This window comes from Sorghum bicolor, chromosome 1, assembly GCF_000003195.3.
Source record: "Sorghum bicolor cultivar BTx623 chromosome 1, Sorghum_bicolor_NCBIv3, whole genome shotgun sequence".
NCBI classification, from domain to species: domain Eukaryota; kingdom Viridiplantae; phylum Streptophyta; class Magnoliopsida; order Poales; family Poaceae; genus Sorghum; species Sorghum bicolor.
This window is the reverse complement of record NC_012870.2, coordinates 68,912,152-68,937,143: the sequence shown is the minus strand read 5'-3', so window position 1 is coordinate 68,937,143 and position 24,992 is coordinate 68,912,152. Positions and strand designations below refer to the sequence as shown.

The 24,992-nt window shown below is 44.9% G+C and overlaps 4 protein-coding genes across 5 annotated transcripts; 2 read left to right on the top strand and 2 right to left on the bottom strand.

The window, feature by feature from the left end:
• Positions 4,171–15,068, top strand: LOC8084027 (rab3 GTPase-activating protein catalytic subunit). The gene is made up of 21 exons (XM_021450263.1): positions 4,171–4,491; positions 5,132–5,175; positions 5,293–5,356; positions 5,437–5,551; positions 5,676–5,743; positions 6,051–6,148; positions 6,225–6,396; positions 6,702–6,915; positions 7,709–7,835; positions 8,017–8,126; positions 8,223–8,312; positions 9,080–9,202; positions 9,281–9,414; positions 10,404–10,484; positions 10,566–10,658; positions 10,734–10,805; positions 11,004–11,043; positions 11,255–11,499; positions 12,747–12,924; positions 13,589–13,794; positions 14,347–15,068. Exons 1-21 carry the CDS (start codon positions 4,390–4,392, stop codon positions 14,644–14,646), a joined length of 2,676 nt encoding a protein of 891 aa, XP_021305938.1. The 5' UTR covers positions 4,171–4,389; the 3' UTR covers positions 14,647–15,068.
• Positions 15,556–19,122, bottom strand: LOC110431302 (gamma-interferon-inducible lysosomal thiol reductase-like). 2 transcript variants are annotated; one of them, XM_021450298.1, is made up of 5 exons: positions 18,730–19,122; positions 16,810–16,875; positions 16,381–16,527; positions 16,113–16,205; positions 15,556–15,993 (listed from the first exon to the last, which is right to left on the bottom strand). In XM_021450298.1, exons 1-5 carry the CDS (start codon positions 19,009–19,011, stop codon positions 15,793–15,795), a joined length of 789 nt encoding a protein of 262 aa, XP_021305973.1. In that variant the 5' UTR covers positions 19,012–19,122; the 3' UTR covers positions 15,556–15,792. The 2 variants fall into 2 exon arrangements, with proteins under 2 accessions (XP_021305973.1, XP_021306003.1); XM_021450328.1 differs by lacking the exon at positions 18,730–19,122 and adding an exon at positions 17,099–17,585.
• Positions 19,332–22,314, bottom strand: LOC8081124 (myb-related protein Zm38). The gene is made up of 3 exons (XM_002465366.2): positions 21,767–22,314; positions 21,479–21,608; positions 19,332–20,285 (listed from the first exon to the last, which is right to left on the bottom strand). The coding sequence occupies exons 1-3, from the start codon at positions 21,897–21,899 to the stop codon at positions 19,562–19,564; spliced, it is 987 nt and encodes a 328-aa protein (XP_002465411.1). The 5' UTR covers positions 21,900–22,314; the 3' UTR covers positions 19,332–19,561.
• On the top strand, positions 23,238–24,989 carry LOC8084026 (uncharacterized PE-PGRS family protein PE_PGRS54). The gene is made up of 3 exons (XM_002467979.2): positions 23,238–23,922; positions 24,006–24,428; positions 24,543–24,989. Exons 1-3 carry the CDS (start codon positions 23,430–23,432, stop codon positions 24,599–24,601), a joined length of 975 nt encoding a protein of 324 aa, XP_002468024.2. The 5' UTR covers positions 23,238–23,429; the 3' UTR covers positions 24,602–24,989.

Sequence of the window (24,992 nt, the reverse complement as noted above, 5' to 3'; positions counted from 1 at the left end):
CTCAATCTTTTAGATATACTCATAAAGATAAGGTTTGTTTGCATGTCTTTGTAGTAGAAAGTATGCGTGTGTGCTTATGAACTATGTTCATAATGTATAATCTGTTAAGAGGTTCTAAAGAAAATACAACCATAAAATAAATACAAACATTCCAAGTGCCAACTCTTTGCATCTTAAAAGGGTTTTTGGATGGCACCCTGGCCTCAACATCGAACACCTGACGTTGATGCCGGCCTTAGATGTGGTTCTCACGGTGAGAACCAAAGAAGCCCTTAAATCTTTAACCGAAGAAACCATTTTGGGTGTGTTTGGCACGAATTTTTATGAGAGCCTCCTCTAAAGGAGTCAGAGCCGTTTTGGCGAAGGCTCCGGCTCCTATGCTTTTTACTAAAAAACGGCTTCTTTAGAAAAATATTTGGGAGGGCTTCTCTGGAGAAGCCAAAGCCAGAGCCGGAGAAAAGCCCTGCCAAACAGAACCTTATAGTTCCTTTAGAAGAAACACATACCACTACCTCATCCAAAAACAATTAAAATTTATAGTTTTTAACTTAAGTCAAGCTACCTCGAGTCTAACAAGGTTTATAACAACTTTTAATACAACAAATATATGGTATAAAATATTATTCCATATCAAATCTATATAATTTTTTGTTGGTATTTGTCACATGCAATCTAGTTTGAATTAACTCATGGTGGCTCTCATGTGTGTGCTGATACAAGAACGTGAGGGTTTAGCGCACACCTCGATTGTTAAGAGTTTATTCTATCAACATATAAGGCTTAAAGAGAAGGGCGGGCCTGGTGCAATGGTGAGAGCTGTCACACTAAGTCACCAAGTTGTGGTTTTAAAGCAGCCTCTCCGCAGATTTTGCAAGGAGAAGGCTTGCTGAAAGGTCCAAAAGGCTAGAGGGGGGGTGAATAGCCTATTTAAAATTTCTACAAACTTCAACTATACAAGTTGATTAGTAAAATAAAAGGCGAAGCTATTCTAGCACTAGCACAACTAAGCTATGCAAGCCACCTACACAAGTCTAGCAAAAAAGCTAAACACTAGTTACAACAAGAAAACACAACTAGAAGCTTGCTACACTCCTAGACAAGAAGACTAAACTAAACAAGCTAAACAACTAGCAAGGTAAACAAGTAAGTAAAGGAGTGAAGAGTGATTGTTATACCAACGTTGTAGAGTAGAGATATATCCAACCAATCACTCATAATTACAAGAGAATCCTCGGTAAGAGATGACACAAGATTTTTTACTGAGATTCACTTGCTTCCCAGCAAGCTAGTCCTCGTTGTGGCGATACACCCACTTGATGGATCACGAGCTAATTGGCAATCCAAAGCCAAACCCTCAGCAGGTGCCGCACATCCACTCACAAGATGGGGTTCCTCCAAGCCACGAGCAATCCACTAGAGTAGCCAATTGCGATCTCCCGCGGGAAAGGCTCAAGAACCCCTCACAAGTCACTTGGTGAGGCTCGAAACAATCTCCAATCACGAGCTCAACACCGCCGCTGCTCCAAGCCGTCTAGGGCGTCGGGAAACACCTAAGAGTAACAAGAAATCCGCAGCAAACTCAAGAATCAAGTGCCACTAAATGCAACTCTCAAAGCAATGCACTTGAATCTCACTCAATCTCACTAGGATTAGCAATCAAGCAAGGAGATGAGTGGAGGGAGTGTTCTCTAGCTCAAAGTATGTCTCAAGTAATCAAATGTGCAAGAGTCTTCCTCCCAAAGCCGGCCACCAACTATTTATAAGCCCCTCAAAGAAACTAGCCGTTGGCTGTTTTCACTGGGCTGAAAACGGGGGCACCGGACGCTACTAAGTGAGCACCGGACGCTCGACCCCCTGCGTTCGGTGCACTGGAGTTGGCCACGTGTCGATCTTGAATCTCGCGCGTCAGTTTCTAACGGCTACCTGCAACACACCGGACGCTCTGCAAGTCCACACCGGACGTGTCCGGTGCACACCGGACTCATGCGCAGAGAGTTTGTCAAACTCGCGACCTCACCGGACGCTGGGCACCGGACGGTCCGGTGCTCACCGGACTCGTGCGCAGAGAGGATTGCAAAAACCCCTCACACCGGACGCTAACCACCGGACGCTGTCAGAGTGCGTCTGGTGCTCAACCCTAGCAGGGTCAAGCACACCGGACTCTGAGGCCAGCGTCCGGTGCCTTCGCACTCAGCGTCCGGTGAGTGTTTCTCAGTGAGAAAACACTCCCACGACTTCTCTAAATTTCCCGCCGGCGCAATAGAAGATATACACTTATTTTTCTCAAAAGCGCCGAATCCCGCCTCGCAAGCTCGGCGGGAGGGAGAGAGGAACCCAAACCCCTCTCAACCCTAGGAACTCCACCTCCTTTGCAAATGTGATAACACCAACAAGTGTCCACCACCAAAGTGCATGTGTGTTAGCTTTTCACAAACATTTTTATCCAAAGGAGTTAAGTTAGCACTTTACTAGATCCTAATGCATATGCTCAAGATATGGACCTAGTAGCACTTGATTCGAGAGATGACCGTGATTTTCCCTCTTGATAGTCGGCTATCTATCCTAAACCCGGTCAATCACTTCTCTACTCATCTTAGACCGGCAAAAGTAAAACCCTATGTTTATACCTTTGCCTTGATAACTTTTGCTCCTCGTCTATCATCATGATCTTCACTTCATGCTTCATCCCTTTGTGATCATGTGGCCACCTTTCCATGCCACCATGCACCTTCATCACATGTGTTGCTATGCCTAACTCAAATCACTTGAACACAAGACATTAGCAACTTGGTGTCATTAATTACCAAAACCAAACTTGGGCTTTCACTTGCCTCGGTTTTTCCGTTCTCTGTCCTTTTTATAAGCCTATAGAATTAATACCATCATTCTTGAATAAAAATTTTTTATGTCAAGCGGGATGAAAAAAATAAGTGGGTTAGTGGTGATATATGTGGTCCACTCAACATCTAATGAATTTGATTACTTCACAAATCCCATCGTTGAGCAACTCCACAAAAATCTTAAATTTATGAAGCATTTCTTTAGGTGCTCTCTCAACTCTACCTTTTTCCTAAAGTAGATTTTGTAGAGCTGGACCTGTCTAGCTAAAAAAACTTAAAGTAGAGCTGAAAAAACAGGAGCACTGTGAGAACCTCATACACAATTGCCTGTTGTCTAATCCTTTCTGTGGGGGTGTTGCATATTACATCCAATCCAATTTTGATTTAGCTCACGGCGACTCGTGTACTGATGTAATGTTTGTGGGAATTTAGTGACACCTTTGTGGTTAAGGTGCCTAGGCGAACATAACAAGGATACCACTACTTAAGGGTTACTCTCATTTTATGTGAAACGAGATGGAAAGTGTAAGTGAGTTAATGATAGTGCCTGGTTCGCTTTGCTCGCAGAGTGGATCTGAACTTTTTTTACTATGTGGTGTTACAATATACGTAAATATTTGTATACAAATTTAGTCAATAAAATTGTTTGACTTGAGATAAAAATGTAGAATTAATTGCATCGTCTATTGTGATTTGAGACGCACAACTGCACAATCAACTAATTTCGCTATTTCCTACAGCTACCCGAGTTACATTTATAAATTCTGATTTTAATGCTAGAGCTCAATCTTTAAAAAATGCTAGAGCTCGTTGCCAACCTGCAAGTTTTTTTTAATAGAAACAAGGGTGCCGTTTGGTTCTTCCCTTGGATCAATTCTAAGAATCTGGATAAAAAAAAATCTCTGAATCCTAAAATATCATCCAAACAGGTTAGGATTCTATAGGATTATCTAAGAAACATCATACATAACACACATGTACAGAATCCAAGAACTATTGTACATTAATTTTTATCCAGAATCCGGATTTTAGAATCTCATGACGGTACCAAAAATAGAAAAGGGGAAGCAATTTCTAGTTCAACAGGCCTGAACCTCATCTGTCTTTCCCCGTGGGCTACATCCACATCCCCGGGTTCTCCCAAGTCGTGCCCAACGAGGCCCAACACCGTGACCACGCATGCTTCTCCCTGTCCCTGCACTGGATCTGGGCCGATATCGACAGCATCTCGTCTTGCAATTTACCTAGACCAAATCCACCAACGCCATGGAGACTTACCCATTCGTGGGCCCGCGGCTGTAGAAACCGTCGTGCGACCAGCGTACGGTACAATCACCAGAAGCACGAACTGCCAACTCGGTCCGTCTCCGTCGGTCGACGAGGCATCGGCCATCGGCCATCGACGCATCACGCTTCTCCGCTTCCCTTCCCATCCGTCCCCCCGGCTTCTCCCCCCTTGCCGATCTAACGGGAACGCGTCTAACAGCTTCACGCGACAGCACCGCGCCACTCGAGGCTCGCCCCTGCTGAGCCAGCGGAGCGCGCCGCCATGGCTTCCACATCCTCTTCCAGGTACGCGAAGCACCGTCGGATCGGAGAGGACGAAGAGTTGGAGGAGGCCGAGGAGGAGGAGGAGGAGGCCGAAGAGGAGGTACTCGCGCTTTTGCTTCCTTCACGCTCACGCCCGTGCTCGCAGTTCGGGTTCGATATTTGGACCAACCGCGTTTGGTTTGGTACTGTCTTTGCGTGATGGGGATTGATATTGGGGGTAGTACGCTGTAGTTGCTAGGTTCACAGTTTCAATTGCTGAAGTTTTTAGGCTACTTCTGGAGAATTCGAACGGTGTTTTGCTCGCGAAAGAGCAGTGCATTGGTCTGCAGTTTACGATTCACGAGTGTGTTGGTTAGTTGATGTAGCCTGTGTTGTGCTATTTAGAGTGTTTTGCTTAAGGAACGTGCATTTGCACATTCTCTGCTGCGATTTCCTATAAGAGGCAGAAAAACCTGGCGGTTTTTCTTTTGGGATCATATGTAACAATACTTTATGATGACTGATGCTCAATTGCATAATGTGTGCCTGTCCATCATGCTACTTGCTCGGTAACTGCAGCTTCTGTGCCTTTTGGGTACCATTTGCCGCACTGTTTAAATTGGGAACATGTAACTTGACGTCTTTCTACAATGTTGCTTTATTTAAGGCTGACTGGGTGCAGCTCTATGCATTTAACAAGTCAAAATTCTGTTGAGCTGAAAATTGTCTATTGATTTATCATATTTCATTTCTGTCCACAGCTTGAGCGGTTCGATGATTTCACCATTGCTTCATCATGGGAAAGGTACTGCAAATCTGCAATAATGCTTACAATGATGCTATCCAAGTTTCTTATTCTAATGTTCAGTCAAGTTTATTTACTTATGTGCAAAGGATTATTAACAGTTTCTTGAACATCCAGGTTTATATCTGAGATAGAGGCTATTTGCCGTCAATGGCTTGCAGATGGCGTGAAGATCTTAATGGTAGAGCTCTGTATGGGGGACCTGATATTCATCCTTATGTGATAATTTATTGATCTGTTAGCTAACATATATTTTTGTAGCAAAAAGGTGCAGAGGGTGTTCCTCCCTTTGAAAACTTATATATGATCAAGCGTGAACTGAAGCATGGGAAAAGAGTCTATTCTATGGAATATCATTTCATGAAATCTGCAAAAGGTTAGTTTATTTGGTTAAACTATAACACTTTCAACAATTTGGGTACGTCATGTTATTCTTCTCCAAATAGCTTTGCTTAATATTTTTTTTCTCAATTCTCATAGTCACTAATATCTATCTGTAGGCCAAAACTCATATTGGGACGATGATACACATAGCATGCAGCTCTCATTTGGAGTCGATGAGTTTTTGGTATGATTTTCTTTGTTGCATTTAGTCCAGTTATACAAGGACCTGTTCTTTGGTTTTTCTGCTGGGTGCATTTATCACTTCAAATATTTTTTGTTTCTTTTTTGCTTGTACAGAATTTTATTTCAGTATAAAGCAATTGCATGTGTGCCAACCTGAATTACAGCGCAACAATTTTTTATATACCTTTCCAAAATTTTTGCCAAGCTCTAATATGTAGTGGAGCATTCAGCACTAAAACCTAATAATTGTGCATAAGCTAGTTTGCATCATTAAACTCACTACTCATAGCGTTTTTATGTGCTCACAGATAATTGCTCCGCTGAGTGCCAGTGGTGTGATTCTCGATGATCCGGAGTCGACAAAGCTTTTAAGTTCTGTAGCAATTGCTCTTTCTAATTGTGGCAGGTTAGTAAGTTTTAAATAGTACCGATTCCCTGACGAGCATTATCACTGTCATTTGACCTAATTATTTTGCATTTAGTAATTGGCCAGCGTTTGTACCAGTTCATGACCCTTCACGGAAAGCCTATATAGGGATTCAAAATTTAGGAACTGTATTTACTCGAAGATTTGAAGCTGATCGAATTGGTAGTCAGGTGCCAATAAGACTCATGCATCTGGAGGGGTTACATGAGCTATTTCTGTCAAAATTTGTGAGTATCTCTGAAAGCTTTTACCGTTTGCTGATGTCTTTGTTCTTCGATAAAATCTTATAGTATTTTACAAAATTAAACAGTTGCAAAAAAGGCCAAGATTACCTTTTCTTTATATATAGGAGGAAAAGATAGCACTGGCCTACCATTATGCAACATAACGTATAGCATTTGAGCTTTGGAATATACCACATACTTCTGTTCGGTGATTCTGTTCCTCATTGACTCGTCCCTATTCAGCATGTCATAACTGTTCTGAATTTGTACATGTTTTAACCTTTGTCTTTCTGTTTTTGACTTTGAAGGTCCTATCCACGACAGATTTTCCAGCTAGGGTAAAGGTTCACTTTTCAATGAAGCTTAGCTACAGGACTCCAGAATATGATCATGATAATGAAACTTTAGATTCCGAAGCTACTGAGCCATTGACTGAAAATGAAGTTGCAAACCACCCTAGAAAACTATGGGACGATGATTGCTCTTGGGCAGAGTGGTACTCTGCTGAGGATCCTGTTAAAGGTAACTAAAGTTTTATGACTTTTACAAGGAAAATATGGATAAAAGACTATAATGGGAAGAACCAATGCTAACCATCGGATTGAATCTAAGAGGCACAGATCAACGTCAATAAGCTACCAACACTGCTACAGTAGGAGTTTTATCTGCTGTATTTTCCTAAAAAAAAAAGTTACCAACACTTTAAGAATCTTTCTCCTGAACCATTCCACTTTGCAACTATGTCCTTTCACCATCGTGTAACATAGGATCAATCTGCTTTGATATATACCATCCAATGTTGATCTATCATCAGAACTTACAATTTCTGTTATCTTATTTTAGTGGTAGTTGTACTTTTCAGTTTGAGTTTATCCCATATTTTACGTATTAGATTGTTGTTGTATCAGGGAAATACATATCATAGTCACTGAGATAGAATTTTACCCTTTTGACACTAAAACTGTTCTCCATATAGAATAAAGTCTCCCCTTCCATTATAAAAAGGAAATACTGAGGTGAACATTTCTTGTTCTGTGACTTCAGTCTTCATAATATAAGAACAACCCTAACATGGACAAGGATTCAAGGAGATGATGTACATGCATGATACAAGGTAGATTACCATGTAGAAAATTAGCTATTATAACTAAGTCTTTTTCTGATGAGTTTTTGGGGGATAAAGTGTTGTCCCAATCTACAGTGATATTTGCCTGTTGTATATTTGATTCGCTGCACCTCATGTTTCCATTTTTTCCCCCATATGATATTTCAAATTGATGTATATTTAGGAACACGATTCACTTGATTATCCTAGGTTTTGAGCTGACTGCCATCTGGGGAGAGAGGACATTTGAAGAGACCCTTGAGATGGCTGAAGTGGAAAATGCTTCGTCCTTTGATGCTGATAGCTGGTTCCTTCATCCAGTTGTATCTCAATACATGTACTAACCTTTTTTATTTGTAAATCTAACCTTCTCCAAGTAATTTCTATTTCATAAATTATATGCATTATATCTATCCTTTGCATCAACACTAACCATTAGAAGGTGTCTCATACATAAATAATATATTGTTTTTCCATATGCTGGAATTTTTTAATTAATGTTAAACTTTACATTGTAGGGTAGATGATTCTATTGGAAAATTTGTTGGGTTTGCATCACAGCTACATCTTCTAGTAAATGCATATGAATCATCAGTGGAGGCACAATTTTTAGAAGACTTTGTTGCAGGTTAAGAACTTGATACAAATCACAGTACCTTCCAAGTGATCCCAATTATCTTCTAGCAATTTGTTTCTAATTTTAATTTTCGATGCTAGGTAGCAGATACTTCAGGCCAGGATAATTTGAAATCTACTGCTAATGTGCCTCCGCCATCAGTTATTGATCGTGTTATGAAAGATCTTTTCAGTGATGGTATTTATTTATCCTCCTTTTTTCCTTGAAGGAACTTAGTTACTGAATCAAAACATTACTGAGAATAATGGAGCCAATCTCTTATGAAGTTCATTGCTGACAGTCTGAATAATCCAAAATGTTGCGCTTGCGTTAGATTGAGAGTATATAAGTATATAACTATAGCCAATCTCTTATGAAGTTCATTGCTGACAGTCTGAAGAATCCAAAATTTTGCGCTTGCGTTAGACTAAGAGCATACAACTATATAAGTAATTAGGCCGGTTCATATGGTACTTCTTGCATGCTATTTAAATATAGCACTTTGACATCAGTTAATCTGAGCCTTAGAATGATCTGCTAGCCTTTGCAGAAAAGGAATTTTAGTGTCATGCTGCTCTCTTTGGTACTTTCATAGATTGGCAGCATCGAGAGGCTTACTTCAGCATTCAATATGCCTGGTTCTGTCTTGCCTGATCTGATAGTTACCTAGTTCTAGTCCTGTGACTTACATCCCAGTTTCCCTTTTTATGCCCTCAACTTGTGTGCAGGCTTCATGAGCTGCTGAGCATAAAAATGATATCAATGCTAGATTTTGAGGTTGTAGATAGTGATAAGCTTTGCTGAGTTTGTAAACTCAAACTCAACTAACAATAATTGTATGACATTACTTAGTGAGAAACAGATAGATGTATCATGGTGTCACATTTCATTTCAATTTCATTTCTGCACCCTTCACTTAAAATTCATTTTTAGATCTAAAAAACTCACATGCTTCTTTTTATCAGAGACTGGTAACTATATGGAAGCAGAAAACAAGTATAGTCGTGCTATGAGAGGTGCACCTGCAGATTCACTTTTTGGCCAGTTCTGTTTGCATGCACTGTGGTTTGGCAACTGCAATATACGTGGTCTGTATCATGTGCTGACTTCTCTTTTAATTTGTGATTTTTGGAGACCTTCATTGATAAAAGACTCATTTTTGCCAGCAATTGCTGTACTGTGGATTGATTTTGTGCGGGAAATTCGTTGGTGTTGGGAGGAATCAGAAAGATTGCCTAGGATGAAAAGCACTTCAAGCATTGATCTCTCTTCTTGTCTTATCCACCAAAAGTTACAAATGGTACATCAATACTTTTTTTTGTCCCTAGAGCCACATTTCCTTGTACAAGATTATAACAGTCAGAGAGTGTTATTTATTTAGTTATATTGTTGCTTGGTGTACCATAATTAAATATTTAAATGTCATGGTATATGAGTTTAACGCCGTGCGTCGACATAGCTCTGCACCACTTCCATGCCTGAACAGCAAGCTCTAATATGGCCCATGTCATCATGTCTTGCCACTTTTATCAACACAGCCTGTGTTACTGCCAGCACCTCCTTGAGTGTACTGATCATGGCCAAAAACTTGGTCCTGCTCTGGCTGTGGATAGGTAACTTCATCTGATAGTGAAGGGCAAGCCTGATGGAAACTATGGGAGTGTTGGGAAAAGAAATTTTACAGGGAATTGTTAAGACAACAAAAATAATTGAAATTATTTTTTTTCCTTTATGAAGTGATAGAGGAGAGGGGTGGGAGGGGGGTGGTATGAGTGGTTGATATACAATCAGTCCTGGAGTAAAGATCCACACATTATTGATTCTGTTATTTGAGCAATGTATATAGTCTGCATTACTTGGGGCTGGCTAGGGCACGAGGCATTAATTACCTCCTGGCCCTTGTGCCAAGTGAGAGTTAAGTTTAGGTCATGGTTGATTTTTCTTTGTAAAGGGCGTACATTGGTTCTTTGTATTTCTGATTGGTGTGGGTATATGCCTTTTTTAAGTGTTCTTACCCCATTCCTTCTTAATCAATGATACGTAGTTCTCATGGATTCTCATTTGCTTCTGCAAGCTGCTGTTTCTAGAATGATTCAACTATTTTTTCACCATTTATTTTGCATCTCATAAATTGGCACTAGAAGCTATTTGTTAGTTAACTTATGAACCAAGTATTAGGTTTTGGCAAAGATTCTAAAAATTAATTCACTCGGTCCTTAAGCTTGTAGGGCATTACTTGTTTTGCCAGCGTATTGAATAAACTGTCTTTTGTTTTTTTCATCTTTGAAGCTCACGATATGCATTGAGAGAAAGAAATCACTGAACCATGAGAAAGGTGCTGGCTACAAAGATGAGACTTCAAATAGTACGGTAATAATACTCTCATTCAATATGTCTATTTGGAACTAAAAACAATTTAATGTTAAGTTGCTAACTCATAATTAAGAGCAGGCAGTGGACAAATCTAGGAAAGGATCAGCTGGTGTTGTGCCTAAAATGATGCTCCTGAATACGTTTCAGGAAATGCATGCTCCATATACTCAGGTTCTGTTTGCCCTCTTCTTCAGATTTAATATTGTGATCCACATGCACCCCCTTATGTTTCCATCAGTGCCTTAGGATGCACCTTTGATGACCGAAGATATGCATGAAGAAAGGCTCCATGCAGCCGAAGCTTTTGGCAATGCCATTGTAAGTTTTTAAACTTGCTGTTGTATGCATGAAGGGCAAATCCCTTTCTGATTCATAGGTTTACCCAAAGAACTACAGTATGCCTGTATATTGGATTATATGTACTGCTGACTCTATTGCATGCTGGACCTATCAGACAGCCTACCTAAATAAGATCAAGTTTACAAGAAATTACATAGCATTCCCCTGTTCCTGCAGGGTCTATCTGGACAACTGGAAAGGGATATACTATGTTCCGGTAAGATTTTGTGGGAACAGCAAGAAATTTCACTTGTTACATAATGTGTTAATGTTTCTAGAGTCTATCTTCAGGAATTTTCTTTTACTTTCTCTAATTTATGAGCAATGACTAGAGCTTTTGAAGAAGTTATTCTACTTTTCCTCTTTGTTGCTTCTGTTGTGGAACTTGTTGACTTGCTACTAATTAGGAAGCTGTGCTCCTTGCTTAGATATGTCTGCTTTTAAAGCTGCAAACCCAGATGCTGTCTTTGAAGACTTTATTCGGTGGCATTCACCTGGCGACTGGGTGAGTGAGGACAAAACAGATGGTAATGCAGGCTGGCCTCCCAAAGGAAAGCTTTCTCAGCGTATGTCCGAACATGGGAATGTGTGGCGCAAAATCTGGAACGATGCTCCGCCATTGCCTGTTTCCGAACAGAAATCTTTGCTTGACCCTGTTCGGGAAGGAGAAAAGGTACTACCCATGTTCTGATAATAATTTCATCATCTTATTACTTATAGGATGGCTGGCAGCATTTTGTGCTAGAAAGCTACTCCCTCCACTCCAAGTTGTAAGTCGTTTTGGCTTTTCTAAATACATAGTTTTTACTATGTATCTCGACATAGTGTAGAAAAGCCAAAATGACTTATGATTTGGAACGGATGGAGTACTACAAATGACCAATGCAATTTAACGAAGTGTAAATTGAAAGTTTCAATCATTAAAATATACAAAGAAAGCAGATTCTGTGCCCAGGTGTTCCCGTGTCCTGGACATCTGGACCCTCCATGGATGCTAACTTGAAGTGCAAACGATGACAAACAGATCTGGTGGAAACAGATCCTCTAGCTCTGCATCCCAGCCATCTTTCTACATCTGGACAATCCATGGACGCGATCTTGATAAAGTGCAAAGTGCAAACAATGACATCTGGGCACCTGCTGTCATCTCCAACTCTGGTGGAAACTGATCCTTCTGTCTCCTCCCGCCTTCTTCCGCTGCATCCCAGGTGCCCCACCGCGATCTCCACAGCAGCCCATGGTTAGCGACGACTTTGCCACTCACCTATTGCCCCTGCCTCCTCCACCCCGCCCTCCGCAGAACACTCTGGCAGCCCCTGACCCATCCCTCCCCAGCACCAGCACCCCCGCCCGCCTGCGGCGCCCTTACCATCCGGCCAAGCCGCCCGCCACCCCGCAGGTTTGTCCTACCTCCCAAGACACATCTAAGTCTGGTGATTATTTGAGCCATCCTTGAAACCCTAACCCAATCCCACTGTTCCGCAGCCACCAACCTTCACCCCCGTCGCCGCCATTGGCAACCGCTCCCCCATCTCCCACCCCTGTTTCTCCACCACCGCTATCAACTAACCATTTGCTCGGCTGTGTTGTCTATACCATAAGAATAAGATAAAGGTCATCGATAGTGGCGTCAACTCGTTTGCCATGAAAACAAATCTTGAGATTTCATGGATTGATGTCCAGTACGCGTGAACCATTGGGTGCCATACGATTTTTCGTATAAACAAACTACGAGTTAAGCAGCACACATTTTATTTTGCTGGAAGATGAGGGTTTTGAACTGTATGGGGCTGGATGATCACTTTAAAAGTAGGACCATGACCTTCAGTTCTTCATGAATATTAGATAGCATCTTAGTTCTTACTATTGATAAAATACTAGCATGCTACTTATTGAGCATTTTATATATGTGATACGCAGGTGCTTCATTACCTTGAAACTTTGAGGCCACAGCAGCTCCTTGAGCAAATGGTGCGCACTGCTTTCAAATCGTCAGCTGATATCCTGAATAAGACCATGTATGGTGGCTTCAAGGAAATGAAGACAAAAATGGATCAGCTATATGCCACCATGGTGTCAACACTGAAATCTCTTCAAGGTACTACTATACTTTCCATACAGCTGTGTGAACTGTAGACTTACATTTTGAAAGAAGTATTTATGGATTGATATTCACATGAGATCTTCTTTTCTAAAGATAACCTTATATGTTTGCTTATCCTTCTATTTGTTTAACAAGGCAACCAATATCCAGCTTGAAATGTGTAATGCCGTTAAGAATATTATTCATGGAGGGTACAGCTTTAAAACACAACCTGGATTATTAGCTGTAAGCCAGCCATCCTTTAGGGACTAGTGTTGTGGTGTGGGGGAACTGGACCCGGACTACATAGGTGTAGTCATGATTGGCAATGAGGTGAGGTTTTTCGCATCGGTGCCCTATTTTGGGTAGAGAGGTAGGTGGAGATTATCTCATTGCTTAGATTTCGAGGATACATCAGATGGGTTTACATAGGCAACAAGCCAACCAATCTTCTATCATTTCTCACAAGCTAACAAACCAATCAACTAATCAATCCTGCTAATAAATTCTAAACGAACGGTGAACTCTGATGAAACTTACTGAAGATGATGCTGCCTAACCTGTCACTGGATTCTTGCCACCACGGGAGTGGTGCTTGCTCCACATAATAACTAGAGAGAAATTTGAGGATGTTGAGCACCGGTCACTGGCATGAATACCTAGGCCATTGTTTTAACAGGGAATTCTGATGTCAATGATTTGGCTGGAGACCTGAAACGGCTTTGTCAAGTTTTTGAGCACATCGAGAAGTTAGTGATTCTTGCTGCTTCCATCCATCGGAAGCTTATTGATGCTCCACGACTAGCTGAAGCAATTTTTTACGACTACTTCAACTACTATCTTCCAAAAATGGGAACTAGCCTGGAAAGCATTTGCTATGAAAAGGTAAATCGTATGTTCTTTACCCTCAGTTGTTACACAAGTAATCTTTTACAGGAACAAAGTTAATGGAACTAAAATGTTCATATCTGATTTAATTTGCTCGTGCATTGCTTATGCCTAAAATCATGGATAGTGCAGTTCTTGAAATTTATCCGACAGTTATTAGACACTGGAAACTCAAGGGTTTCCATAATATGAAGATATTGTTCTACCACCTACATTTATCTCTACAAGTTGGTGTAGTCATTACATATTATAGCCATGTCAGAACTTTTGATTTGTATAATAGTAAGCTGCAAGCTTCTTCTCTGTCACACTGTTTTTCTTATCATTTTTCAGCCACACCATGTGGCCATGTGGGGTTAGACTAGTTATTTTTTTATTCCTCACGGTGTGCTTTTCATTCTGTTTTTAGTTTACTCCAAATCTTCTTCTTTTTTCTAAGACCAATATCACCCTTAAGTTTCTTGCTGTGCCTAGTCAAGCTGTTATTTTCTTTTGCTGATAAATTTTCTGAGGCTATGTTCCTGATATTCTTTTAATATTCTATATTAGGAGTTCACAACTAAGGAAAAGGTCGGGATGTATGAGAGAGATGCTGTATCGAACCTGTTTCCTCCCCCTACTGCTAATCAGTCTTGGAGGAAAGTTTTGAGCATGGGAAATCTTCTGAACGGCCATGAACCGATGCAAAGGGAAATCATATTCTCAGTCCAGGAGAGAATAAGCAATGGTCATTATTCGAGCCCAACCCCATTATGTACCAACGATGAGCAGATCCAGACACATAGGATGTATATATCTGGGACATCTAATGATCTTTGGGTTGCATTGTCTGTAACATCCTGGGATTGAGCTGCACGATGTATGAGAGGAGCAATGGATGCTTAGAATTCCGGTGGTGCAGATCAACTATCATTGTAATTTTTTGTTGGGTGTACCAGAAGCCCAGAAGGGAGTACCAGGACATGTCTGGTAGCACCTTTGAGGGAAAGCATCCATTTTTGACATCAGATCGAAGTATTGATTATTTACGTCGTGTAGCAGTCAGAACTCAGAAGTTATCCGGGGGGTTGTGCTTCTATGCTAGTATATATTCTTTGTTTTGGCTTCCTCTAGAGAACTGGCTATAGACAAGCTCTATTTTAGCTGACGGCTTTGGTGTAAGGTGAACTGGCGAGTTGCCACACACGCGGAGGATTGATGTACGTTTACACATAATTGTCTTGTATGACTTGTGGCCTTGTGCAATGAGCTAGGTTTCGTTCAGCACTCCATCCATGAACTTTGAATTTTTTTATATCTGCTCGCATTTTGTAGATGGGTTCATCCCATTCTCGGTTCCTTCCATCGCTTTGCTTTATGGTCATACTGCTTCGTAGACATAGTAGAACTCAGTCACACGAAGAATAAGATACCTGACATAAATATCTAATATGTTTATGAGCCTGTACGCTTGACAGAAAATGCTAAAAGTTTATTGTGAAAGAAAAATACTCCCTCCTTTCGAAATTATAAATCATTCTAAGAATCTTGTCAAAGCATGTCAAATTTAATCAAATTTATAGAAAAAATTACAAGCCATGAAAATATAATTAATAAAGAATCTAATGATACTTAGTTGATATCATAAATATTATTATCCTATCATATAAATTTAATCAAACTTGAGATACTTTAACTCTCAAAAGATTCTTGAATGATTTATAATTTAAGATGGAGGGAGTACTATTCACTTCAGCAGCTCAAGAAAAACAGTACAAATAAGCTCAAGCGAATAGGCTCGTACTTGGGGATCATATGTTTCTCTTTGGGGTCAGTGATTTTGCATTAAACTACTTATCTGTTACAGTATATTATTACATCGTACAGTAATACTAGCTAATACGATGTACAGTCCCCACAAATTGTATATCCTGCACAGCAAGATGGAACGGCTCTATGTAACGTTCTTATATGTTCACATAATCACATGATCCAAAAGAACACATCGCCAATCAATTAGAATTCTCCCCGCCACACCTTACGCTCCCTACCCCCATCTTCAGCAGTTGCAGGCTTGCTGATGCCGGAGTTGTAGCTGACGCCGTTGCGCGCCTCCGCTGTCTCGAGCACCATCTGCAGACGTCCCAGCCCCTCGCAGGCCTTCGGTGGAGTGCCCTTGTAGGCCTTGCAGATGTAAGCCTCGAAATTCTCGTAATCCTGAAACGACGAAAACATAAACATGTTCGTCACCACCAATGGAACGAGCTTGATCAAACTAAGCAGTTGGGCAAGGCGAAGGGTGAGCCATGGATGCAGCTGAAGTTCAGGGAACTTGCCTCTAGCAGGGGCTGCCCGTCGACGACCACCCAGGGGACGTACCGGTGCGGGGGCTCGAGAGCGTTAGTCTGGTTCGCGTACTTGAGCTCAAGCTGGAACAAATCAGTGAACAAGATGCAAATTAATACTGCGTTTAATTAGGACATGCATTGAATTACAGTTACAAGAGAATGCGACATGCGAGATGGGATAGAAGTGGTATAGCAGCACAACGAAGTAGTACTAGAAAAAGCTAGCCGATTGAAGAAGAATTGAGGACGGACGGACCTTGTGGCCAAGTTCGCTGTTGTAGCATTGTGTTACAGGTTTGGGGTCGAGGCCCAGCTTCTGGAAGCAGGACTTCCAGTCCTTGTACTGGCCCTTTCCCTTCACCACCAGGTCCTCCACGCAGTAGATGAAACTGAAATGCACATCCTGTGCCCAACGACGACGATGACACAGTCATACGCGGAAGACTTGAGAAATACTATAGTACTGTACAAGAATCCCAAGATTTGCTTGAGAAAACTGCAGACCCTGAAGCTTTGATCACAGAGTGCAACAACTAATTTGTCCATGTCAGATTCATCATTTTGGTCAGCCGATTGTCGGCTTGTTGCAAGGTTTGCCGTTTTGTCCGGAGTTTCGTGGAGTCATTCTTCATCTTGCAGGTCAAAGCCCTACTACGAGCAGAGTTTAAGAGGAGAGAGGAATTACCAAATCCGGCCAGGCGTCGATGGCGCAGGCTTCCACGGTGTTGAGAAGGCACTCGTACGGACCATGCTGCAACAAGAAGCCATCAGCTCAGCAGTTACTGCTACTGCAAGACTACTAGTAAGAGTAATTAACGAAATCCCCAATTCTGTCTCAGATTAACTAGGAGTAGTACTCTACTCCAGCAAGCAAGCAGTGACACCGACACCCAGGATGCGAGGTCAAGGACCACAATTCCGGACGAAGTTGCACAAGGAAACGCGAGGAGGGAGCGGATCGGGCGGTGCTCTACCTGGCAGGAGATCACTCCGCCGGCGTGGATCCGAGCGTTTCCGTAGGGGACGAGCGTGAGGTCCACGACCTCGAGGAGGCCGTCCACGAAGACCTTGGCGAGGTGCTTCACCACGAAGCGCGCCGAGTAGGGGCACAGCGACTCGTAGTACAGCGCCACGGCCACCTTCTCGGTCCCCTCCTCGCCGGCCGCGGCGGAGGAAGCGGAGGCGAGCAGGAGGAGCGCGGCGATGGCGAGGCGGGTGGCCATTGGGTGGGGACGGTGGATCGGTCGGAGTGCCAAGGTCGCCGCGGTGGGGTGATGATGGCTGTGACGGGACTATGGGAGACAGGGAGAGGGGAATTAGCGTGGAGCAGCGTGGCCACGTTGGGCCCACATCGGCCACGTGGGCGTAGTTTTGTGTCCCACGAGCAGCGACCGTGGGGCCCGGCTGGCTGGGTCAGGGGCTCGGGGGGCTCGTGAATGTGGACGGGATCCTGGACGAGATTGGGCGAATGACCTCGCTTGTGCAAACCCCATTATGAGGACCGGATCGGACATCGACCAGTGAATCTCTCGGTTCACTGGTTCAGTGGTTTAATTGTTAAAAACCGGTTGAGAGAAATAATATCTCTATGGTCAACTAGTGTTGTTTCAATTTTTTTTGGATTGTATTATTCTATCTCTGTGTTTAATAAGTGGATAGAGTTATCTCTGTTTATGTTTGGTTGGAGGAAAGAAAGAGTGGGAATGGATTGATGTGTTGATTTTTGTTAGCAATGGTTCGTTCCTCTTCTCTCTGATCACAGCTGTCCTCGCCCACCATGGTCGCGCGCTATAGTTGCACAGACCCTCACACTTCCACGCCATGGCCGCCATCCTCTCTTGGCTCCACCCCGTGCCCCCGCCCCAGCTTGGTTTTTTCGCCCACGCCGGGCTCCGCACCATGGCCATTGCCCTTGTCAGCTCCGTACCGTGGTCCTTGCCCTCGTTCCATCTTAGCTTCACCCACCTCTGCCTCATCCGGTTCCACACCATAGACATAGTAGCAACATCTATGTTTCTAGAAAAAGCCAGAATATCCTAAAAAGCCAAAATAAGTTACAATCTTGAAAGCATGTTGTCTACTTAAAAAAAGAAAAAAAAGTGTTTTGTGACTTAAAAAATGTTTTGATCTATCAGCTCTTATAGCTAGCTGCTAAGATTAGTAGCTATGACCTAAATAGGCCCATCTAAGTGACCGAAAACAGGTCTTATCCTACCTTAATTATCCGTGTTTGGATGGCAAAATGTAGTAAAAAAAGATAGTGGCAAGTTTAGGTACTGATCTTCTGCAGTGAAAATACTGCAGTAGTTACGTTTAGAGTGTCTGTTGATACTGATCGGACGGATAGGTATGGCTGACTTTAGTGTACATTACCGCGCTTCCCGTACGCGACTGTGATTGGTGAGCATGATGGTGTGGGCGCTATATGCCACGCTCGCACGACCGCTACCGTGCGCTGTGCGCACAGTATGGTTGTACAACCTTCTAGCATAAGCAAATTAAGTAAACGGGTGAAAGGCTAGATCAGTAATTGAGCGATTTCATTAGCAGTTTTAAGATGATTAGAGAATCGCTGTCATGATATAAATTTTAGTACGTACAGTACCTGGCACGAGATCTCGCTGTTGGACCCGACGCGGGCGTTGCCGTAGGGGATGAGGCGGAGGTGGACGGCGTCGATGAGCCCGTCCTCGAAGATCCCCGCGAGGTGGTTCACGATGAACCGCGAGCAGTACGGGCACAGCGACTCGTAGTAGAGCTCCAGCGAGACCTTCCCCTCCTCCTCCGCGGACCCGCGCTGCGGCAGGAGGAGCACGCCGGCGGCGGCGACGAGCAGGAGCACGAGCGGCGGCACAAGGAGGAGGGGACTCCGGGGACCAGCGGCCATGGTGATCGATTGCTCGTGCTGTGTGTTTGCGTGCTAAAACGAGGTTTTCCCCCTCCCCCTTGCTTTCTTTTTCTTACACTGACTGATCCGTGGTGAGTGGCCATTGGCAACCATCGATCCGTTCCGTTCCGTCGTGATGTGGACGGGCCGGCCGGGACCTGGAATTTCGTGGTGTGTGATGGTTACAGGGCCCCGTGATTTTTCAGCTGCCGGGTGACGGCCGATGCAACGCAAAGCCTGATAGTTACAGGGCTCCGTGATTTTTCAGCTGCCGGGAGACGTGCCAAGTTACCAGCGGCAGCTTGATTAAAAGTTGTAAATGCAGCACACAAACACAGTTTCCTCTAGGAATAAAACACACACACAAATGACGTTAATTATCCGTACAAGTAAGAATAATAATCCGAAAACACCCACAGACAGACAGTGCAAGCATATGAATGGATCAGCTCGGCAGGTTTGGCCAGCTGACCTGACTACCTGATAACGAAGTTCATAGTAACTGAATCAAAGCAGCATATAAGCAGTCTGAGTTTTGTATAACCGCTAATTAGTCAGCATTCAGCAGGCCCATGCCCCAGCCCATCTCCGACGACGAGGAGGAGGAGCCCGCGTAGTAGGCCGGGTCGGCCAGCAGCTCGGCGATGAGCTGGTCCACCCCCGTCTCCTTGTCGCAGTCCAGGATGGCGTCGATGAACGCCGCCGCGCCGTCGTCGCCGCCGCCTCCGCCACCGACGTCACCGCCGGCCGCCGCAGCGCTGCTGCTGCTCCCAGCGCCGTACACGGCGACGCCGCTGCCTGCGCCGACGGCGGAAGCCTCGTGGTGGTACTGCCCAAGAACGACCTGCTGCTGCTGCGCCTCGGCCGCGGCCGCCGCGGCGGCGGCGTCGTCGGCGAGGAAGTCGCTCCACTTGAGCTGCTGGCCCTGGCCGTGCTCCGTCGTCGTTGGCGACGCGGGCGCGTCCGCGTCCACGCGCGCGATGACGACCTGCTGCTGCTCCGTCTTCGGTGGCAGCATGCCGGCGGCGTGGTACGCGACGTCGTGGACGAGCGGGAGCGCCGGCGCGGGAAGGTAGCCGCCGTTGGGAGAGGAGGACGCCGGCTGCGGCGGGCGGATGGCGAGCGCGCCGATGCTGTGCATGAGGTCGGCGATGGGGCGGTGGGTGATGGGGTCGATCCCGCGCTGCCGCAGCTTCTTGCTCAGCTTCGTGTTCCAGTAGTTCTTCACGTCGTTGTCCGTCCGCCCCGGCAGCTGGTTCGCGATCAGAGACCACCTGCAAATTAAACGCATGCAGTTCGTCGCCCAGATCAGCGCACGATCCATGACGACGTGCCAGACATCTACGATGCAGGCAATGCATGCTCGATCGCACAACAATTTCCATTGCAGGTTAACTGAAACAAATAGTAGGAGTACTAACTAGCGAGAAATTAAGATGCATCTGATCAAGATCAGCTATACCCTAGCAACTACTATATATGATTGTAGTGTAATACACTGCTATGGCTACGGGTGATCTGGAACCATCGATTCCGATCAACTTTGCATGCGCGCACGCATTAATTGTGTATGTCGGTCGTACAGTTCGTTATCGCTCAGAACTCCAACGGTCTCCCGGACGGTGTCATGTCGTTTTCATTCGCATCATGGGTTCGATCCATCGCGGCACTCCCAATGCAAGACTCAATCATGGAGTCTAAGACAATTAATTACATATTATTTATGATATTTTGCTGATGTGGCACCATATTTATTGAAGAAAGAGGTAGAAAAAATAAGACTCCAAGTCTTATTTAGACTCCAAATCCACATTGTTCGAGGTAATAAATAACTTTAGACTCCATGATAGAGTCTGTATTGTGAGTGCAACGGCGCTGATACGAGAACTACTGAACTAGCTGTCCGTTTCTAGAATTCTAGGGCATGTTTAATTTGGAATGAAGAGGGCAACTGCACTAGAAAATTGCATTGCTACCATTGGTTTTGAATTTAAGCTAACAGATCCTTAAGATTCAGAATCAGATCCTGAATACTCCATCTCTCCAAACACCCGATTACTAGTAATTTTCATGTGAAATATATGCTTACTAATTTGCCGAACAACAATATCCATGAATCATGTACAGTAGATAGAGTCGGAATTGTTTTTTGAAATCTTTTACCCTTATAAGAACTATATGACGTGTTTTTCATAATTATTCACATCTTCAGTGTGCAGCAACACTCTCTATGAGATAATTAGTTTCTAAACTGCATTGAGGTAGTAGGTAATAATCGCCTTGATCTGTAGTGCTACAAGGGATCTTTTTTTTTTAAAAAAAAAAAGCAGTACTACAAAGGATCTAAACAATATTCTGTTTCTAAGTGAGAAGTCATCTGAAAGATGATGCGAATGCATGTTATAGAAGTAGTAGCTGTGGAAACAAATCACTATACATGATTTGCAGCACTGTACTGTGTACATACCTGCTTCCAAGCATGGCGTGGAGGGTGACGATGAGGTCTTCCTCCTCCTGGGTGAAGTTCTCGTGCTTCAGGTTGGGACGCAGGTAGTTGGTGTACCTCAGCCTGCAGCTCTTGCCGCACCTCTTCAGCCCTGCATCATCACATCATGCCGCACCATCCATCCAACAACGCTTTGTCATCACTCATCAGCCAAAACAAAACAAAAATGACACGCACGCGCAGAGATATCCATCACACAGGTGACAGGTCCTCATCTGGCCCTGGTGGCCTGGTGCACGGCACGATCACCTGCTCTCTGGGGCACGTTGGTCCAGTTTCCGGTGCCATGGGTGGAGGTGTAGGCCAGCAGCTTGGCGTCCTCCTCCGGCGTCCACGGCCCCTTCTTCACGTTCGCCTTGTCGCAGCACGGCGGCCTCCCCATCGATCTGCCGGCCTCGACGACGACGACGACGACCAACCACCGCGCGCGCGCTGGCACGAGCTCGAGAGAGCTCTGACGACGATGCCGGCCACTGGCCAGAGAGACGAGATGAGATCACCGCTGCAGAAAGGTGATACTGCTAGTACATATGGATGGAGGAGAAGGAGGCCGGCTGCTGCTGCCACAGCCACGGTAACAACATGTTGGGGGCGACGATGGCGTGACCCCCTCCCCTCCTCATTTAAGATTTAACTAGGCATGGCATGGTTAGTGTCAATCACGCAGGAGAAATGGTTAGATTAGGGAAGAGACGCTGGTTTCGTCCTTGTTTATGGCGGTGGCCGCAGTATAATAGGGCGCGTGTGCAACTGCTTCCCTCCGGCAAATCAACAGCCTATTAGCGCGACGGGTTTAGCTGCGGCCGGGTTGGTGCGGGTAATAATCTTATCGTTGGGGGGGTCATGGTGAGGTTTAAAATTTTCACGAGTTGGACATGATGATTTTCACGACATCAACGCCGCCAAATCGGTTTTGCATTGGCCTTGGCCCCGGAGCAGATCAGGTCCTCAGCACTGCGCATCGCTTCTGTGCTGGACGTGTACTACTACTACGCGCCTGGAACTTGCGAAAGATGTGATCAGTTCAGCTGTGTATAAAATGAGATGGAGAAATGCTAGAGAGGTTGGGTGCGTCCAAATGTGCACACTCTGGCATGCGAATGGCAAACACCCGGTAGCAAAATGAAAAGAGAATCTAAACTGGGCAAAAAAAAAACTTGAAAAGGGTGAAAAGAGAGTCTAAATTGGGCAAAAAAAAACCATTGAAAAAAAAATATATATCAAAGGCAACCCGGTTGGAAAAGGCTGAAAAGAGAATCTAAATTGGGCAAAAAAAATTGAAAGGGTGAAAAGAAAATCGAAATTGGGTCGGTTGGAAAAATAATTTGAAAAGGGTGAAAATAAAAATCTAAATTGGGCAAAAATAATTTGAAAAGGGTGAAGAGAAAATCTAAATTGGGCAAACAAAAAATATATCAAAGCCAGGTTCAGATTCTGGGACCTGTGGGTTATGGGCCCACCACGCTTCCGCTGCGCCACTTTGATGTTGTTGTTGGTCTTGTCCTATTACAGTATTTCATACTTTGTAGAGTCCTTGTAGGTTCCCACAGCCTCTGTACCGACAGCCCTGAGTTTCCCGATCCACCGTCCACCCGACATCTCACCGCCTGCCCGCAGAAAGAGGAGTAGTAAAAACCAAAGCCCAAAGCACAAAACAAAATGAAAAATCGCCACAGGAGGAGCCAATCAGCGCGCGCCAGGCTACGCGCTCCAAGAAGGGCAGCCGTCCTCGCCGGACGCGTGTAGCACCCGCGCCGACCGGCTATAAAAATAGCCACCTGCGGCACGGCTCCTCCTCTGCTCTCCGGCTGATCTGCTTCGTTTTCGTAGGTGCCTTCACTAACTAGAGTCCACACTCGATACTGCGCTGTGCTGGTCGAGAGCTTAGTTCTAGCGGTTTCGTTTGCGGAAGATGGAGGATTCGGTGGGCGTGGAGGAGAGGAGGGAGCAGAGCGAGACGACGCCGCACAAGAAAGCGCGTCAAGAAGTAGTGGAGGCCGGCGGTGTTGGCGGCGGCGGCGGCGGCAAGCCAGGTGAGGACGGCGGATTCCTGAGCGCCATGGCGTCCAAGATCGGCGCTACGATGTCCGGGACCAATGGCGGGAGCGGCGGCGAGGTCGTCAGTGCGACCATGGCGTCCGACGGCGAGGAGGGGAAGACGGACGGTAACGGCAACGGCGAGCCAGGCCCAGGCGAGGAGGGTGGATTCCTGAGCGCCATGGCGTCCAGGATCGGCGCGGCGATGTCGGGTGCTAACGGTGGCAGCGGGGACGACGGCGGCGGTTCCAATGCGGCCGTGGCGTCTGGTGCCGAGGACAAGGAGGCGGACGGTGATGGCGGCGGCGGCGGCGGGATCTTGCGGAAGCTGCTGCACAGCTCGCCCCCTGCGCCACCGCACGCGTCAGGTAAGACCCGTCTGTGCTCCGGTCTCCGCGGCCAGTTGGATCAGGAAATGAAATGTTTGCAATTGACCGATTGATTTGTGTAGGAGCAATGGAAACAGAGGAGGTGAAGGAAGGTGAGCAAGCCGGGATTCTGAGCGCCATGGCCACCAAGATCGGCATGGCCATGTCTGGTACGAATGGCGATGACAGCCATGGCGGCAGGGGGGACGACGCCAAGACGAGCAATGGTGAAGCGGTTCGTGGCAATAATGGTGATGAGAAGAAGGGGGAGGAAGCCAATGGTGGTGGCATTCTTAGCGCGGTGGCTTCCAAGATCGGTGCGGCCGTGTCAGGCGCCAATGGCAACGGGAACCACAGCGCCAATGGCAACATGAACCACAGCAGCGCTGAGGATGATGCCAAGACGAGCACCGGCGACGCTGATCATGGTACCAAGGACGAGGAGAAGGGGCGTGATGTGAATGGTGGTAGAATAGTTGAGCAGATCATTGCCAACCTGCCCTCAGGTATATGATTCGAATTATTACGGAAGCTACATTTTCTGAGGAAAAATGTAGACCCTTTGTGCCATCAAGTTGTACTGAAGTTTGAACTGACAATCTCTCCTCTGTTTACTGCAGATGATCAGGCGCCAGATGCCGATGAAGCTTCCTTGCTCATTGCCATTATCGAAGATTAGCTCCATGTTCCGAAGGCAGGTCATGGCTGAGCAAAAGCGGATAGGGCTAGCATGTTATTATGTCCCCCCGCAAAGCACGTTATTTCCTCTCCTTTGTCACCAATAAAATTCACCTCAGCTCGTGATTTCACCACTGTTGGGGAATGGGGACACCTTAGGAACCGTGGATGCATGCAAGAGTGTCTAGTAGTTTTGAGTTAGTAAACATCATGTAACGAGGCTGAGCTGATTGGGTTTGTTGTGATATAATTTATCTATCTGGTTCTATATTCTCGACATGGGCTGAATTTATTTTAGAATTTAACAGTAGTGGGTGCTGGTCGACAATGAAACGTCTACTGTAACCTCGTCATTTCTGAAATTTTATATAACTCAAAAGTCTTTTGAAGGT

Coding starts and splice junctions, on each gene's coding strand:
- LOC110431302 (XM_021450298.1), bottom strand. CDS start 19,011: ATGGCCGCTGGTCCCCGGAGTCCCCTCCTCCTTGTGCCGCCGCTCGTG. Junction 16,876..18,729: donor ACAGCGAGATCTCGTGCCAG/GTACTGTACGTA, acceptor TTCTTGTTGCAG/CATGGTCCGTACGAGTGCCT. Junction 16,206..16,380: donor ACAGCGAACTTGGCCACAAG/GTCCGTCCGTCC, acceptor GATTTGTTCCAG/CTTGAGCTCAAGTACGCGAA.
- LOC8084027 (XM_021450263.1), top strand. CDS start 4,390: ATGGCTTCCACATCCTCTTCCAGGTACGCGAAGCACCGTCGGATCGGA. Junction 9,415..10,403: donor TCCACCAAAAGTTACAAATG/GTACATCAATAC, acceptor TCATCTTTGAAG/CTCACGATATGCATTGAGAG. Junction 13,795..14,346: donor AAAGCATTTGCTATGAAAAG/GTAAATCGTATG, acceptor ATTCTATATTAG/GAGTTCACAACTAAGGAAAA.
- LOC8081124 (XM_002465366.2), bottom strand. CDS start 21,899: ATGGGGAGGCCGCCGTGCTGCGACAAGGCGAACGTGAAGAAGGGGCCG. Junction 21,609..21,766: donor CAACGTGCCCCAGAGAGCAG/GTGATCGTGCCG, acceptor GTGATGATGCAG/GGCTGAAGAGGTGCGGCAAG. Junction 20,286..21,478: donor CACGCCATGCTTGGAAGCAG/GTATGTACACAG, acceptor TTTAATTTGCAG/GTGGTCTCTGATCGCGAACC.
- LOC8084026 (XM_002467979.2), top strand. CDS start 23,430: ATGGAGGATTCGGTGGGCGTGGAGGAGAGGAGGGAGCAGAGCGAGACG. Junction 23,923..24,005: donor TGCGCCACCGCACGCGTCAG/GTAAGACCCGTC, acceptor TGATTTGTGTAG/GAGCAATGGAAACAGAGGAG. Junction 24,429..24,542: donor CATTGCCAACCTGCCCTCAG/GTATATGATTCG, acceptor TGTTTACTGCAG/ATGATCAGGCGCCAGATGCC.